Source organism: Varanus komodoensis, unplaced genomic scaffold, assembly GCF_004798865.1.
Source record: "Varanus komodoensis strain SLA01 unplaced genomic scaffold, ASM479886v1 scaffold85, whole genome shotgun sequence".
Taxonomy (NCBI): Eukaryota; Metazoa; Chordata; class Lepidosauria; order Squamata; family Varanidae; genus Varanus; species Varanus komodoensis.
This window is the reverse complement of record NW_025336543.1, coordinates 413,413-432,192: the sequence shown is the minus strand read 5'-3', so window position 1 is coordinate 432,192 and position 18,780 is coordinate 413,413. Positions and strand designations below refer to the sequence as shown.

General features: G+C 39.3%; 1 protein-coding gene across 26 annotated transcripts in view; it reads left to right on the top strand.

Annotated features, from left to right (window-relative positions):
* The window catches only part of CACNA1C (calcium voltage-gated channel subunit alpha1 C), a 536,805-nt gene that overhangs the window by 433,456 nt on the left and 84,569 nt on the right, over positions 1-18,780 (top strand). For 13 of the 26 annotated variants that reach the window (XM_044416952.1, XM_044416950.1, XM_044416957.1 and 10 more), the window contains 9 exons: positions 1,555-1,684; positions 7,017-7,076; positions 7,216-7,275; positions 10,051-10,157; positions 12,942-13,029; positions 13,335-13,442; positions 16,938-16,990; positions 17,100-17,246; positions 18,498-18,699. In XM_044416952.1, coding sequence (XP_044272887.1) covers positions 1,555-1,684; positions 7,017-7,076; positions 7,216-7,275; positions 10,051-10,157; positions 12,942-13,029; positions 13,335-13,442; positions 16,938-16,990; positions 17,100-17,246; positions 18,498-18,699 — 955 coding nt within the window. The remainder of the gene's footprint in view (positions 1-1,554; positions 1,685-7,016; positions 7,077-7,215; positions 7,276-10,050; positions 10,158-12,941; positions 13,030-13,334; positions 13,443-16,937; positions 16,991-17,099; positions 17,247-18,497; positions 18,700-18,780) is intronic. The other 13 variants (XM_044416974.1, XM_044416969.1, XM_044416966.1 and 10 more) reach the window with 3 other exon arrangements.

The following is an 18,780-nucleotide window of genomic DNA, read 5'->3' as shown; positions in this document are numbered from 1 at the left end:
TTTCTACATTTTTGGGAGACTAGTATTAGGCCCAGCTGGAGTTTCTTTCACTGTTGCAGTACAAAGTCTATTGTCAGTTGATGTTGAATCCAATGTAACCCTCCCTCCCCTGCAGAAAGCCCTCCTGATAAACTTCTTCATGCTGTGGCCAAGTACATCCTTTCCTTACTTTGTAAGGTGCAACCCATTGCTTGCCAACAGTTTGTCTTCCACGAAGTTTAGTCCATGGTCCCAGAATCCAAATCTCTCATGTTTGCACCATCATGGTAGCTAAGAATTCACGTGGAGTATCCTTCCCCATCTTTTCCTCTTCTGCGAACTAGAAGGATTGAGGAGAAAACTGAGCCCCAATGTTCTTAATTTTCTTCCCTAAGGTTATGAATTCTGGTGTAATTTCCTCAAAGCTCCTATTGGCAGAGTCATATAAGAAGGAAGGGATATGTGTCAGTGGGTTGTGTATTAGTAGCTTGTACAAGCACTGGTAGTCTGTTAGTTATGTCATTAATCTTAGCTCCAGGAAGACAGCACACCGGACAATTCCATGGGTCTTCCCAACATGTTTTTCCATCATGAGGGAATTCCCTACAACTATTCATTCCATTTGCTGTTCTAGTGCTCTCACTTTTTCTTCCAACAGAGCTACTAGCTTGTACTTGTTGCACATGTAGGTCATGTTGACCTCAGGCAAGAAAACAAAGATTGCATGGACATTGCAGGTCACTATCTCTGGGGAGTCTCCTCAGTCCATATTTTCTGCTACCTTTGGATTCTACCTTGCTGGTCCTGTAGTAATAACCAGTGCTTTCTGCTGTCTTCCCTGAAGGTTAACAGTACAGTCCTACCAGTAAGTGGAAGTGTGTTGTAAGGAAGAATACAAGGGGAGGGACAACTAAGGGTGGAAAAGAAAAAAAGTTAGGGACCTCCCCCTTGACCTCCTTCACTGAAATCCTGCATCAGACACCTGTTAGCTCTCCCTGTTTGTTTGCTTGCTCTGCTTGCTCACTCTCTGGGAGCTTGGTTGATTGTATCCAGCAGTCCCCAGACCAGCCAGGGCAGCTTCCTCTGATTTGCTTGGTTAGGAGTCAGGAACCTAAATGAATCTCACCACCCACACAGCTGCTGATAGTACTCAGGCCACTCCCTTTCAGTTGTAGCTCCCAGGAGCACATGGTCACTTGAAAGTGCTGTGTGCTGATGAGCCTATTGCTCAATAGTCATGCTGACTAAACTTGAGGCAAAACAGCCCCCCAAACCTTCCTCATCTAACACACAATGCAAATAAATCAAATCAGCTTCTAACACGGTTAACAATTAAAAGCTTAGCTAAAGCAAGTCTTGTCTATATAGGCCAGGTCTTAAACCTGAAAAACCTGAGATATCAAAGAACAGGAGACCTATGAAAGAAGATTTCATAGGTTTCAAAGAACCTATGAAATCAGGGCATGTATCAAAATTTTCATTTTGATACATGCCCAAAGTTTCATTTTCTCAACAATGCCTGATAGATATGATGTGTCTTTCTTTCTTTCTTTCTTTCTTTCTCATTCTTTGCAGGTTTCGGGTCCACTGCCATCGCATCGTAAACGATAACATTTTCACCAACCTGATCCTCTTTTTCATCTTGCTCAGCAGCATCTCTCTAGCAGCTGAGGATCCAGTCCGACATTACTCCGTTAGAAATCAAGTATGCCTCTCATTCTTCCTTCTTCCTCTGCAGCTTGTTCGGAATGAGGTTCAGCAACCAGATGAGAGGAGCCTACTAAGTCCTTCCACCTGCCTGCACTAAATCCACATATAGATTTCAAATTCTGCACAGATACACCTATTGATCATTGCTGTGTGCAGTCTACATTTCAAATTTATGTCAATTTAAATTTTGTACTTATGATTGAATCATACAATTAAGCACACATTCACATTTTGACCTGGTATGATTTTATTTCACTTCTAGAAATAAGAATTTTATTTGAGCAAGCTTTATATGGCAGAAGCTGAGAGAGGTAATAAATAAATAGCAGAGAGATTTCTAGTAGGTGGACAAACAATGTCAGGGGGTGCAGAAAATAGTATTTATGAGGGACTATAGGAAGTTGTGAAGATGTTCATATTCTGACTATTGAAAGTCCTGGTACTAATTTCTGAGCCTTCATTATATACCTAATACCTATTTCTAGATTATACTCATAAGTACATATCTCAGTTTCTGGTTAACTCTACATTTTCAGGTAAAGAAGCTTTTCTGTGATTAGAGTGTGCATATTGTTTGTCCTCCACCTCTTCGTAGCCATTGGCTTGTCCCATCCCATTTTGGAGTTCAAATTTTGATGAATCTGCGACATGTATCAATGTCATCTGTAGATCACTCAGCTTGTTAATTTCTTCTGAGTACTTATTTGTATGTAGAAAATAAATAACTGATATATGCAGGAGGAAATGAAAATGAATAGGAAACATGAAAAACAAATATTTTAACTTCCTGTAGTATTGCATTTGCAATATGAGAAAGGATATAGCTAAAGCACAAACATTGTTTATGTATCACCTTAACTACTATACATTTTAGCAAAGGATCATCAAAACTGTAGTTAGCTGAGAGTTCTAAAGGTCCCTTCTTGTAGAACTATAATTGCCATATATCCCTAGGAAGAGGGAACAGCTATTATGGCTGTGAGACTCTACAAAATTATCTGAGGGTAAGTCCCATTAAAATCAGTGAGGCTTATTTCTGATTTATAGGATTAGACTGCAAACCATTTCAGTCACTAACTCAGATGCCAGCAAAGAGTGAAAGACTAGATAATATATGAGTTTTTCTTTATAGCCATGAGTCTTAGGCACTTGTTTTCTTAAAAACAAAAGAGCAAGCAAACATGTTCAAGAATGTAAGTTCCATGCTGGACACTGGGGGCAGGATACCCGCAGCTCTTATTGTAATTTCTTTGGGAGATGTATGTCAGGTCTTCTGTTGCTTTATACATTTCCTTGCTCTGTATTGGAAATGGAGGAATGGGGTCATTAGAAAAGGGGAGTACCATAGAAAGCATAATTTAGATTCCAAATGCTGCTTCTGTTTCAAAGTCTCTCCATAGTCATTACAGTGTTCCCCTTTCTGGGATATTTGGGACCTAACTTAACCATGATCCAAAAGAAAAGAAACATTGAGTTTGTACCATTTACACTGGGAGAAATCCAACAGACTTGAAATTAGAAGCATCCCACTTTTGTTGAATTCAGTTTACAGTGTGATTTGGGTAGTGTATGTTAACCAGTTCTCTAACAGCTGTGTAAAACAAAGGCAACTTTTAACATCCGGTATTACATATACTGTATCAATGAGAAATTAACAGCCTAATTTAGTGTTCAGTATTTACACAGCAGAAGCCTTTGATTGTGTGGATCACAAGAAACTGTGGCAAGTCCTTAAAGAGATGAAAGTACCAGACCTTTTTATTTGTCTTTTGAGAAACCTGTATGTGGGTCAAGAAGCAAAAGTGAAAATTGGACATGGAACTACTGATTGGTTCAAAATTGCGAAAGGAGTACTGCAAGGCTGTATACTGTCCCCCTGCCTATTTATTTATTTAGAAAATTTCTATGCCGCCCCATTCGCCGAAGCCTATTTAACTTATATGCAGAGTGCATCTTGCAAAAGGCTGGGCTAGATGAATCACAAGTAGGAATTAAGATTGCTGGAAGAAATATCAACAACCTCAGATACACAGACGATACCACTCTAATGGCAGAAGGAGAAGAGAAACTAAAGAGCCTCTTGATGAGGGTGAAAGAGGAGAATACAAAAATGGGCTTGAAATTCAACATTAAGAAAACTAAGCTCATGGAATTCGGTCCTATCACTTCCTGGCAAACAGATGAGGAAGAAACGGAGGTAGTGACAGATTTTAATTTTTTTGGGCTCTAAGATCATCGTAGACAGTGACTGCAGCCAAGAAATTAAAAGACTCTTGTTCCTTGGGAAGAATGTGATGGCAAATCTAGACAGCATACTAAAAAGCAAAGACATCACCCTACCAACAAAAGTTTGTATAGTCAAAGCTATGGGTTTCCCAGTTGCAATGTATGGCTGTGAGAGTTGGGCTATAAGGAAGACTGAGCGCCGAAGAATTGAGGCCCGTGAATTGTGGTGCTGGAGAAGACTGCTGAGAGTCCCTTGGACTGCAAAGAAATCAAATCAGTCAATCTTAATGGAAGTCAACCCTAACTGTTCTATAGAACGTCAGATACTGAAGATGAAACTCAAAAACTTTCAACTAACGAGAAGGAAGGACTCACTGGAGAAGACCCTAATGCTGGAAACAATTGATGGCAAAAGGAGAAGGGAATGGCAGAGGATGCGGTGGCTAGATGGGGTCACTGGGACGATGGGTGTGGGCTTGGGTGGACTCCAGAGGATGGTGGAGGACAGGAAAGCCTGGGGTTGTGAAGGGTTGGACACAACTTGGCAACTAAAGAAACAATTTACACAGCATAGATTGCAGGTGCACATACAAATAAAGTACTTGATAAATGTGAACAGGTAGGAACATGAGTATGTATCTCTATTTATATGGGAAAGAATGGATGGTACTAAAATCACCTAATGTTAGCTAATGAGGGCTCACATGATGTAATATAACCTAAGGAAACCTTTCTTACACAGAGGTATCTAGCAAAGAGGGAGAAAACTAGACTTGATTCCTTATTTGTGGCAAGGCAGAGAGATTTTTGTGTATAAAGAGGAGTTTTTAGTTATGCAGAGCTCTGCTGCAGTATTGCCCATATGCAAAGTTATCCCCCAGTGAGAACTGGATCCCAGAGCAGAGCTGAGACCAGCCCTCTTGGGTGGGTCTACACTCTTGTACTATCCTCTTCACTATTTAATAAATTTTCTAATTTGTCAATGTTCTCTTGATTCCATTTGAGGGTGACCTTTTTTGCATAGCAATTCAAGTGAATATGATTTTAATAAGAATAAGCATACCATCTGGTGTTCAACCTGCTGGTAAACAAGGCTTTGTATGCAGGTTCTCTGTAATCATTTCCATTCAACACATAATTTATTATACGCAAAAGTCCTGTGCTAAAAGCTGTGTTTAACTCAGATTGCCTTCCTATATGCAGCAGCAGCATCATGCTACTCCAGGGAAAGGAAGCATCTGCAAGCCTGACATGATCAGAGTGTTAAACTAGGTTTATTAGGACTACAGGATATTAGGTCAGCTGTTAGGGATCATCTGTAAATATTTATTTATTTTTATTTGTTTGTTTGTTTTGGAATTTATATACTACTCAATTTGCATGGTGTGCTCAGTACCTATATGTTATGGAACAAATTCCTATCAAAAAGATTTCTAGCTGCAGTGCATGACACTAAGACAGCATTCGTATACTGCTTAGCATCCTGTAAGCCCTGTTGAATAAATGAGACTTACCTGATCAGCAGACATATATGGTGCTGCACGGTAAACCTAGGTTACGCTAGAATGTTATCTCTTTCTCAGATCCTTGAAATTATAAAGAAGCATGAAGTTAATTGGGTTGACATCCTGAAATAACTTAATCTGAAATTGTTTTGAAGAGTACTTCTAACTTCAGTGATTCTTCCTGGCAATAATGCAGACTGTGGTGCCTGGATTTGACTTACTAGATATTATTGGCCCATATTAATTATTTTTTTAAATGTAAACTATTTGTCCAACCATTTAATTTGTTACTTCTTATACATTCTGTAAATGCAGACAATAGACTTGCTATAATCTTATTTAACTGTTGCAATTAAGTACCATTCCACTGAATTCAACAGAGTAGCTTCATAATTTTATGTCACTATACTCAATCCAGTCATCTTTAATTGCATCTGCATGGAATTTGGTTCATAAAGCTTAAAGCTGGGAGGAAAGATCAATTGGGTGACACAGCCTTTCTTCTTGCCTTGGTTAACAATTGCTCCCTAACGTACTTTTACACATGTTCTGTCCAATTGGCTTTTCAATTGTGAAGTGATGAGGTTTCTGTGCTTCCCCAAGAGACAATAACTCTGTAAGGTTTAATCAAACTAACTGTGGAGTTAAGTGAAGGGGAACACAATTGCAAATTGTACTTCCAACAATGTATTTAACAGCATTCAGGGGACAGAGGGTTTGATTGTTAACATGGCTGTTTCAGCATCTCATCTGTATATGGTTGAATATAAGCCTCATTTGACTTAAGAGCAGAACTCTGGTTGCAGATATAGTGAGTCTTAAGAACCTTATCCTATGTTTACTCATAAATAAACAGTTAGGATCTGAATGCCATGTATGCTTTTTTGTTTGAATATCGTTTTACAGTAGCGTAGGATTTGATAATATATCTTGGGCTGCTTTATATTCAAACAAGCGACTAGAGATAAAGTAGAACCTATTTTCTTTTTGTTCACCCTTGTAACAAAACACAGCTGAATAAATGTAATATAATGTTCCATTAACTGGACAGCCATCTGAGTGGGATGGTGTAACATGGTGTCCTGCAACAGCAGTGGGTTGGTCTCAATGGCCTTCATGGCCCCTTCCAACTCTTCTATTCAATGATTCCATAGCAATTTGAACATATGGTTTTCCTCTAATTATTTATCATTTGCACAAGAGAAGTAGAACAAACTTGCATAAAAATAGTTATAAAAAGGGTGTTGCACATTTTCTTCTAGACATAGGTGTTGTTCTATTTTCTGGTTTGGAATTTAATTTGGGAAATGTTAGAAATGTCTGCTGTTTGAGAGGAAAATCTCTTGCTTTATAATGAAAATGTACATGCTGAAATCATGAACAAAGAAAGATGCCATTTAAATGTGCTTCTTGTAGCCTGTTCATAGCCTTCACCAAGATGTTGCAAAGCTACTTCCTCCGTGTCCCTTTTCACTCCCCACTTCCACCCCTCCCACTAAAATGGTTGCACTTTTTCATTATGGGCTGTGACTTGCTTTTGCAGGGATCACTCACACATCTCCCCTTCCTCATCCCCTTTCCCCTTTTGTTTTACAGATTCTCTTTTATTTTGATATATTTTTTACTGTCATTTTCACCATTGAAATTGCTCTGAAGGTAAAATTCCCATTTTCTTTTCCATTATCTTCTCACTCATGAGCCCACTAGTTCACTGCTGCTGTCTGTTGCTAACACGTGCACCTATTTGTCTTGGCCACACTCCGTAATCACTAACCCAACTGTGCTTATTTTTCAGATCCTAGGCAATGCAGATTATGTCTTCACTAGTATCTTTACATTAGAAATTATTCTTAAGGTAACCAATCTGAGCAATACACGTTTCTCTCTTGCCTTTGCTTTGTCTTCTGTACTGCTTTAGAACCCTAGTGTTATCCCCATGGATAGGACATCCTTTGTTAGCTCAGTAGTGGCTGTGTATGTTTTTAAAAATAGTTCCATTTTAATGTTAAAATCCCGTTGCTTTTTATAATTGTTAGTGCCTTGCCATGTTTTAACCCAAAGAAATTGCTTAGAAGACTCAAGGAAAGGCAGAAGTCCTTGAGCATAGTCCTGTCCTCACCATTTCAGACAGTGATACCTACTCACTTCACTGAAAAGGAATGGTTTTATTTTTGAGTCTTCCCTAGAAACATCTTGCGCAAAACAGTGAAGTTTTATATAGAGTACCAAGTGGATTATTAATATTCTTTCATTGCAATGGCCCTCTTAGCATCCATACTAATTTGCACAGGCTTCTTGCGCTTTTGAATTGAAATAAGCATTTCAGGATGATACAGCTGGACTGCACAACTCATGGCATTCCTGACCAAATGCTGCACAGCATTGCATGGTAATCCCCTAGCAGTTGCTAGAGTGGCCAGAAACAAAGAAGGACTGAACTCCTGGATCTTGGATAGTCCTCAACTACTAAATCCCTAGTTCTGGGAAAGAGCATAAACTATTAATTTGGCCCAGTGGCTCTCTTCACCTTTTTCTTATAAATGTGACAGTAGTTTCTGATGTCTGGCTGAAGGGCAATTATTGTTGATCAACTTACATATGCACACCTAACATGCTATCATACATGCTATCACTCATATACTCTAATATATAATTAAGAATATGAATCCACCTTTGAAGGTGTGCTATTGCTTGCACCTTACTAGTATGCAAACTCCAAACAGAATAAAAAAGGAAAGATGTATATAATCCCAGTTCTTTGACTAATTGACACTTAGGCATTGGTCAAACATCTTGTTCTATAGCTTCTCACATATTTGCACATCCATAATCTCAACACTGATAGTACAATTAAACTATATAAAGGGCTATAGCAGTACCTTTATCCCCTAACTGTGCATTACCAACCTATTCCCATGGTCCAAAACACAAATTCCAATGCCATCACTGCCCTGATACAAAAGCTGCAACCAGGTTATACAATTTGCTGTGCCACTGAATCCTTCACCAAGAATAAACACACATTAATGAAACTCAACAGAGCTTCCCATTCTGATTTCAATGGTGCCTCCCCATTCTCTTTAAGATTGCCATACAAAATGCAAATTCCAAGAGGCGTCTACTATCTTTGTTATGGCAAGAACCCTCCCTTCTCCCAACCAATTATATCCTTATGTATAAATTCTCCTTGAAGTGCAGAGTTTATACTTCTTTTCTGGTTTATGTCTGATAGAGTAGTTGTTTCTTCCTAACTTTATTTGGGTTTGTTTTTTTTTTTGGTGACTGTATAAATTTGATTTATTTTCCACCCTATTCAGCACATCTTTGATAAAGACTGGCTGGAAACAGCTGGGTTTTCTGGCCTGAACATGTCCTGAGTTTTGCACAATTTTAAGGTCACAGCTAAGGTGGTTTCTTCTTCACATTCTAACAAATACTACTATGTGAGAATACTTAGACATGAGAGATAATGTTACAGTCCCATTTGCAGAGAATGCTTTCCTTGTAGCGATCAAGTATGGCTTTCTATAAGGAAAAAGAAACTTATGTTGGCTGTAGCTCTTAACTCTTTGGTTCATTTGGATCTGGTAAATAACGGAAAAACAAAAATGTTGCTACTTTTAATCTATCATGTGACTGGTGTGACATAACTAAGTGTGCAGTCCTATGTAGAAAATGCCCTACAGAATGAGCTCTTACTGCAGAATTTCAACTGTTCTGCAGTAAGAGCAATTTAGAGACTGTGCACAGAATTTCTAAAATAATAGATTCTGTGCTTTTTCCTCACTTGCCAAAACATAAATGAAAGATTATACTAATGGCTATATTCAGCCTTTTGTTCCTAAAGGAAAATATTACCTGCAAATGAACCCTGGCATAACTTAGTACTGTTCTGATTGAGTTAACATTAGGTGTTTCAAACTTGAAGAGGTTGCAAATTTTAATTCAGACCCATCCCTGTTAATACTGTTGGTAAGTGTAGATACCAGACAGGAGATGCTTTTTCTGTGAACAATGTTCCCTTTGTGATGTGGAACAAGTATTAAGAACAATAGTTTGAGTTATACATAATTGTATTGATAAAGCTATACTTGTGTGATTGGAGCAGAAATATAACATTTTATTCAATCAGTAAGATTCATGGTTTAAGAACTTAACAGTACTCCTAAAACCTGCAAATCTGGATCTAATCTCTCTTGGAAGGAGTTTCCAAGGGATGACAGCACTATGAAAAAGCTCTTCTTCATGATGTTCATCATCAAAAGTATCAAAAATTCCATTAGAAGAGGAATGTGAAAGGATGTCGAAATAAATGATATGTGGTATATGTGGATACTCACATGGAAGAAGGCATTCATTGTCCAGGATGTTTCTTTACTGTTGTGCATAGAATTAAAGAAATCCATTACTAGTCTTTCCTTAGAAGGGTTGGATGCTATTTGCAACCTTTTCTTGAAGATGCTTTCCTGAAATAATAACTACTCCTTTCATCTTTCTATGAACCTTTGCGCTAAAATGTTTATACCTGTTCTGTAGTACCACATTGCATTGCTGCTCCGTTTGCTTGCTGTGCAGAGAGCTTTTGATACTGCTAATGGCAAAGTTTGTGTTTCTGTGTGATTGCCCACAGATGACTGCTTATGGAGCTTTCCTCCACAAAGGCTCCTTCTGCAGGAACTACTTCAACATCTTGGACCTGTTGGTGGTTAGCGTATCTCTCATCTCCTTTGGGATCCAGTGAGTGACATATTTTCAGCTGGGAAAATCCAGTGCACATGAAGAGTGGGGAAGGGTGATGAAACAAATGGGAAATGCCATGTGTGGAGTACACTAGCTTCTTTAAGGTGTGATGTTGATTCTCATTACAAATTATTGGACAGTCACATCTGGCAACAGTTTCTTCTGTTTACAATTGCCCTTTTTCTGCTAGGTTTCACAAGAGACTCTTTGATTATTGCTGTTTTTGCCTCTCTTGCTAGAAATCAGCTGCTGGTAGCTCCACTTACCTGCTGAGCTTTTCAAGCTCTAGTCTTGTGTCCTCCATCTGCTACAAAAATATTTGTATATGTCTTAAGTGTGAAATCTGTTGGGGCTTTCCATTATGTGAAGTATAAAGCCCACATGGTTCACATTTTGAGCAAAGTGAAGAGGATATCATCATAATTTTAAAAAGTGCCATTGATATGCATAATGCTTCAAAGGGTAGAACAAATCCTTCTTCAAGAAGCATAACATATGAAATTCAGCATAAGAGAAACCAGAAGAAGGTGGTGAAGGAAGCAAAGATGAGGTAAACAGGGAAAGATTATTGATCGTTTCAGTTACATGAAATGGCTTGTTTACAGGCTTAAGTGCAATAAGGACTAGAGGACTGAGCCAAAAGCTTCATGGGATAGATTGGGTTTAAGGTGTGATTTGAAGAAATTAACAGTGGTGGCATCATGCAAGTATTCTGAGATGCAGTTCCAAAAATACCGAGCAGCAAGGAAAAAGAGGGCTGAGAATTTTTTCAAGGAGGAAATGTCTTCAGGTGCTGTCCTGGTAGAGCAAAGGTCATGGTGTATCAGAGTATAAGAGCAGAGAAAGAAGTAGGAACAAAGCTTTGAAGGGCCTTGAAGATAAGGTCAAGGCACTTGTGATGGATTTGGGGACAAACAGGAAGCCTGTGCTAGGGAACAGGTGTTAGGGAAGCATGTGAGACAACAGAAGCCTCTGTCATGCCTGACGTCTCGACAGAGACGGCACCTCACGAGAAAGATTCAAATGTTCAAAATGAGAACCAGACATTAGAGCAGGGTGACTTATGCTTGGAGCCCAGTAACCAAATGATCCCTCCCCAGCCTGACTTGGGAACTACTAAACAAATAGCTCCCCCACATACCCTTTGCTCCCTGAAGAAACAGCCCCGTCTCAGCCTAGTCATGAGGCTTCTGAGCAGGGGACTTCTCCCCATTCTGAATTTGAGAAGCGTGAGCCAGGTACCCCCCACGCTCTTACGCTGTGGCTCCTGGACAGGCTCCAGAAGATACAGAAGGTGAACTGTCCTTAGTCCACGCAAGCCTGCGACATAGCTTACGACAATTGGAACGGAAAAGACAAGACAAAGCTTCGTCCTGCCCAAGAGCGGAAAGACGTGAGAGGCAAAGCTAATCCCACATGGTCTCCTCGGAGGCATCACAAAGATAGAGGCAACTGACTAGTTTAGACCTTTGTAGTAGAGCTTATCTGTAGTATCGTAAATCTTGTAGAAAGTAGCAATAAAAGACTTTAGTTCTATTGCCGGCTACAGTGTGAACTAATTAACCTCACCACACGACAGCCTCCAAAGAGAAGTCTGCAGTAGTCTAGGCATTGACTAGGGAAAATGAAATGTGGGATAGTGGGGATAATGAGAACATAAGAAAATGGGGGGGGGGGATCCAAGCTAAAACCAGGTAGAAGGGGTCATAGAGTGGTAAGAAGGTTTTTTCAGCAGGTTGAACCAGATCTAGCAAGCCTTTGAACTCAGCTGTAACAAGTCTGCACATAATGCTAGATAGAAGCAGACTGTAAGCTGAATGAAGTGTCTTCAAAACATGAATCACTGCAGAATTAACTGACATACTCCTTTCCCTGAATTAGCATTTTGGTGAAGTGGTTCTATCCTTATCTTAAACTGTCTAGTGATGACTGCAGCTTGGCATTATTTTTGTAATGTATCTGCAGGGTATTTGGCAGTCTATCCAGTCCATTCATCACTCTTTGTCAATACAATACTATGTATTCAGTTCGGCAGTATGGTGGCCAACAGCTCCTCCCCACCCCACTGGTTAAATGGCTTATTTCATGGCAACCCCACCCCCATCAATTAAATACAGAATTAAAGCATACGATTTAGGACAATATAAATGTTTCTAAAAAGTGAATGCAAATGTAAATTCCTGTTCTGAATAGCCAGCATGGGTACAACTGCCTTGCAGTACATTGTAGTAGAATGAACAAGGTATGTTGCCAACCCCATCAGGTGTTCATTAATACGCTGCCACATTAAAAGTGTATGAATAGTCATACGCATAATTCAGTATTTTTATAAAAGCCCAGCGTTTTCCTCTACTGAATATTAATTGCATAGATTTTAGCTGATGTCCATATATTCAGCACATTAGCCACCTAGAAAGGCCTCAGAAGTTATAGGCAGTCTATAAATACATGTATAAATAAGTAAATAAGTTCTCAAGTTTATGGTCCAACATTATACAAGAGGGAATTCATTAGAGGGAAGTATTTCTGAGTCTTTACCAATACAATTCATAGGTTCTACAATATTTTCTTTGAAGGCATAAAAATTAGAACCATGGCGGTGTGATGTGGTGGATTGCATTGTCTTGAACTGGTGAAATCAACCATAAAGAGGTTCATTTCTTCACATGGCCAGATGCCATGTGTACTAAACTCCACTTTGCAGCCAAGGCTAATTTTCAGTCCATAGATAATTCCTACAAGGACTGTAAAGTTTCATCTCCTGCTGCTGTTTTTCTCCAGGTCTAGTGCCATCAATGTAGTGAAGATACTACGAGTCCTGAGAGTGCTCAGACCACTGAGGGCTATCAACCGAGCCAAAGGACTAAAGGTAGAAGACAATTCACAAATCTGTAATAGATTGGGTGCAGATTTGCTTTAGTGGCTTTACTTAGTTGATCTAGGGCACAATAAGTGAACTAATGGGCTTTTCATTCTCCTGATCTTAGTGGGTGCAGCACATCTCTGTGCTGTGCAGGAAACCATGGACTCTGCTTTTGCATTCCCAGTGATACTACCTGGATGTATAGAAAGAAGGAAATACAAAAAGAATATTACTACTTACTTATTCACCTCAAACCCTGGAATCATGTAATAACCATACAACTAACTCTTGCTTCTGTCTTTTGTTTGCAGCATGTGGTTCAATGTGTGTTTGTAGCCATCCGAACCATCGGGAACATTGTGATTGTCACAACGTTATTGCAGTTCATGTTTGCCTGCATTGGAGTTCAGTTGTTCAAGGTAAATACTATAGGACCTGTTTTTCACTTTTTCTTCATTGATTGCTGGAAAAGGAGGTGAATTGTGGAGCTTCCACTAATAAAAGTATGAAAATTTAGGGCTGCAGTCAAGTTGCTTTATAACATTTCTGCATTACATGCTTATATATCTGATTAGACCCATAATCTTACCTGAAAAAGTCAAAGTGGAGGATTGAAGAAGGAAGTTAATGGGGGAAATGACACAAAATGTTTTCTGTTTTTAAAGTCGTTTTGAATTCTATTCACCCCATTTTTGAAGCAAAAATCTGTAGCTGTGAATATCCAGTTCTATAGGAGATGTTGAGTCTTATCCCATATATATCATCTTCATATTTTGGGCATAGCATCTTGATTGTTCTTGCAGGTATTTGCATCTGCTTTCTTTGTTTCTTTCTAAGTTTCCATTGCATAACATGCATTTTTTTTCTGTGTTTGATAGGCTCAAGATATAACATTAGTTTGTGCCAGGGTAATGAAGCTGTCCCGTAAGATGGTACTATTCTGTCCTGTACTATAATAAATTCCAAAAGAATGCACCATTAGCTCAAGCTGATTCATTTAAGTGGTGCACAATTGAGCACATCCCTGCCCTCTTGGTTGATGAAGCAGCTCTTATAATGTGCTCTGACATTAAATCTGAAAAGTTCTCAAAAGCTTGTCTGTCAAGTCATTCATTAAATGGACACAAAATTGTTCATAGATCTGCTATCTTTATTTACCTTCCTACCATAGCATGAATTTTTAATTATAAAAATGTATGCCCAGGTAAGAACATGTGACTTAATTGTATAACTTAAAACTTTCAAAAGGTCTTGGTCCCCATAACTTGGTTGCATATCCCCATAACTTAAATAACACATCAAAGAAACAAATCAGATTCAGAGGCCAAATATTAAGCTAATAAGAACTTAAGTGATAGAGCACGTATTTTACTTTAAGATAAACAACTATTTTGAGCCTGGAGGCATATTTGGCAACTTAGAAAACTGTTCTGGACACCACAACACAATGGCTGACATGGAAAGCATGACTACTCTCAAAGGGCAAGCAGTTTGCCCAAAAGATTGTATACAATGTGGCCTAAGCATTTCCCCTGAATCATTTTCAACACCTTTCACAATTTCCCCTTTTTCTTGGTGGTTGGCCACAGTGCAAAGGAAAGCATGGATCTGCAGCTACCTTCCTATCCCAAGAATGTCTCTGAGCCCCATCATGTATCCCAGAGGCATCCGTGGAAAATGAAGATAGTCTCACCTGTTGGCTCTCACATTGCTTAGGAGTGATCCTAGATGCCAGTAAGGAAATACATGGATTTCTTTAAGTGGGAAGTGAAGACTATCTTGACATCTACCAAGACAGGTATCCAGGGGCCCACTGGTGCCCTTGGGCACCATATCTGAACTTGGAAAAGGGAGTGGCCCCATTCTTCCTGAAAGGGGTGGTAATGAAACCATTCCTGAGGAAATCCTTTCTAGACCCCAGAAACTCTTAGTGGATTTAGTAAATGGCCCTTTTCTGAATAGATTCTTGAATGAATGGCAACCAACCATCTCAAGACACTCTTGGATGAGACTATCTAGATTCACTTTGTCATGAGTCAAGCCAGAAGAGAGATGGAGATACTGACCCTGCCGATATTCTTGGGTCTCTCGCCAGGTTTTAGTACAATTGACCATGGTATACTCCTGGAATGACTGTCCGAGATGGGAATGGGGTAGAACTTTTTCCTGGCTGCAACAATGGAATGGCTTAGGACAAACAAACCTAAAGTTCAGTCCAAACAAGACAGAGATGCTGTTCCAATCTGTTCTGAATGGGGTTACATTCCCCTTGAGGGAGCAGATTCTTAGCTTGTGGGCCCTCCTTGAGCCATCTTTACCACCTGAAGCTCAGGTGGCCTTAGTGGGATAGAATTCTGCCTTTCAACTTTGAATGGTGGCCCAAGTACACCCTGATCTGGACAGGTACGGTTTTGTTTCAGTAGTCTGCACTCTGTTACTTTCTAAATTAAACTACTGCAGTGCAGTGGCTTTTCTTGAAAACTATTAAGAAGCTGCACTTTTGCAAAATACAGCAGCCAGACTAATAACTGAGCCAGAGGGTGTGAACACATAGTACCAATTCTGGCCTGCTTGCATTGGCTGCCTGTATGCACCTAAGCCTGATTCAGTGTGCTGGTTTTAACTTACAAAAACCTTACATGGGTTGGGACTGTATTACTGGATGGGATGCTTTTCCCAAGAGCACTTCTCTTGGGTACTTTGATCAACAACTGAGGCCTCTCTCTACCTGCTATCTCAAAGGGAGGCTTGGAAGACAGCAACAAGGGCCTTCTCAGTTCTGTTCCCTCCAGCTATGCAATTATCTCTTCACTGAGTCATCTTTTTGGTGCCAGTTTAAGACAGTCCTCTCTGCCAAGGCATTTAAAGTTATCTAAAGTTATCTAATGGCTTGTTGGGGGCATCCATGTCTGGCATTGGTTTGTTCTATATTGAATACTATTTAACTGATTAATTGTTCTAAAGTTTTAAATTGTTTTAAAATTCAGTATTATGGAAATGTCTATAGCTGTCTTTATTTATCATGGTCATGTGTAAAGTACTTTTGTGAAGAACCCAGGAAACAATACCTATTGGACAGAATAGTAGTTAAATAACTACATAAATAATGTCTTCCCCTGCTTTACATGCAAATAGTCCATGTTCTATCCCTGGCATCTCAGGTTAAAAGGAGCAGGGAATAGGTGATGGGAAAGGCCATTCTCTGACTAAAACTCTGAAACTTTGAAGAGTTGGGTAAGAAAGACAAATAATCTGACATACTCTAAGGTAGATTCCTGTCTTCCTAGCTGAGTACAGCATAGGTTCAAATAAAGTGGAATTCTCATGATATGTAGGTATCTGTTGAAGTCAGCTGAAGCTGGACTTTCATTGTAAGTTGAAATAATTTTGTGAGTGGTTTTGTACATCCTGATGATTTTCCCATTAAGCATTAATCCATTTTTCAAAACTGTATAGGACCTGTTGAGCCATAATGGACATAATTTTTTAAAAAAAAGTTTATACATTTTGATGCAGCGTGAGAGGGAACCCTGTTCAGCATGTAAAATAAATCTGTGACATAATAATTATTGCTCCCCTGTTTAGACCCTGTTCTTGCTTTTTTATGTTTCTCTGTGTTTGACTTTCTGACATCCATGGCAACAGAATGATATAACCATGGGCAAAATCTGGACAGGAGGCAGTGGATGTGGGACATTAATTAGAGCTATTAAGAGCACAACACTATGCCTGTTTAGACAGAAAAAGTCCTACTACTCCTAGGATTTTCCAGCCAGTATGTAGGTCTTGCATACTAAAAATGTCAGCTAGTGAAGGAAACAAAGCACATTATTTCTTCATGAGGCACTAATTAAAACATAACTCAATGTACTGTCATTAAATGATGTGATTCTTCTGCTTTTGTCCTCCTCCAGGGCAAACTGTACAGCTGTACTGACAGCTCCAAGCAAACAGAAGCAGAGTGCAAGTGAGTTCATCATCTCTGGCCAGCCTTCCATATGAACTGGATCTAATCCCCCCAAAACCTTCATTTTCTTGTGTGTGTTTTCCCCTCCTTACCTTCCTTCTCCTAACAGGGGCAATTTTATCACTTACAAGGATGGAGAAGTTTCTCAGCCGATGATCCAGCCTCGAAGCTGGGAGAATAGCAAATTTGATTTTGACAATGTCCTCACTGCCATGATGGCCCTCTTTACTGTTTCAACCTTTGAAGGCTGGCCAGAGTGAGTATATAAGGCTAATTTATATGGCTTTTAAAAATAGACTCAAAATAGTTTCCTTTTTCAGTGTATAAACAGGTCAAAACAGCCTTCTGAATGCTTTATCACATTACTTCATCCTAGTTCAACCTCTTTTTAAAAGGCTCTCTTGGAGACTCTTCAGACTCACTAAAACATTCACAAGACTGATTCACTGTGCACAGTGTTTGGAAAATTTCAAATGGTACGTTTATAGGAATTCCTTCCCTTGCTTCCGCCTGAGTGCTATAGCATACAATTGGCAGATCACAGAACTATCCCAGACAAGGCAAAGTCTCATTAATTGAGAGCTAGCATGGTATAGTAGTTAAGAGCTTGGGACTGGGACTCAGGAGATCTGGGTTCTAATCCCCACTCAGTAATGGAGTTCAATGGGTGACTTTGGGCTACTCGCAGACTCAGTCCAACCTACTTCACGGGGGTGTTGTGATGATAAGAATGAAAGGAGGATAATTATGTAAGCCCCCTTGAGTTCCCTGCTGATTGCTATCAACCCCAAGGAGTGGCAAGGTCCAGGGTGGACAAAACCACTCATCATGGCAATGTATTCTGCATTATGGCTGCTTGGAAAAGCCCTTAATCAGAGCCAGATTTACATATGAGCTGAGCAAGCTGCAGCCCAGCCCAGCAACTAATAATCTTGGGGGACCTCAACGTCCTGCCATTTTTTAAAATTTATCATTAATTTTATTTCATTTGTAATGATAAAAATTTAGGGGTGTATGCAGGTAAAAGATATTTTTAGACTAAAAGGGGTAAAGAAGGCTCTACAGTCAACAGTGTACTGAGATCAATTGTGTGATCTAAGCATTCTGTGCAAAGAAAATGATAAACTGCAACTTGCTGATTTTAAGGATCTAATTGATAAGTTTGCATCCAAAGATGCTTGAAAGAAACTGTTCTGACTTTGTATGTAGTATAATGTTATAATGTAGCTATGGTTCCCCTATGAATATTCTGTGTGAACGTCTTCATTAATTCCATACTTTTGTAAATTTATTAAAATAAATAATGTATAAATAATATGTTTATCAATGCAATGTTCAACAATGTTCTACTTCCACTGAGTAGCTAAAGAAGAGAATGAGGTTTTGTTTCTCATGATCAGATGCTATTAAGTTTGGACCTCCCAAGATCTCCTAGCCCAGGGCCTCCAGTTGCTTTAATCAAGGACTGCCCTTGCTACCCATTTTCGATTCTCTTCTTTTTTTCTAGACTGCTGTACCGATCCATTGATTCCCATATGGAGGATGTAGGGCCTATCTACAACCACAGAGTGGAGATCTCAATTTTCTTCATTATCTATATCATCATCATCGCCTTCTTCATGATGAACATCTTCGTTGGTTTTGTCATTGTAACTTTTCAGGAACAAGGAGAGCAGGAATACAAGAACTGTGAGCTAGATAAGAACCAGGTAATATAAGGGCTCTATGGGATGACTGAAGGAATAAAATACAACCAGTCATACTCAGGCTATCAAAAAAATCCTCTAATA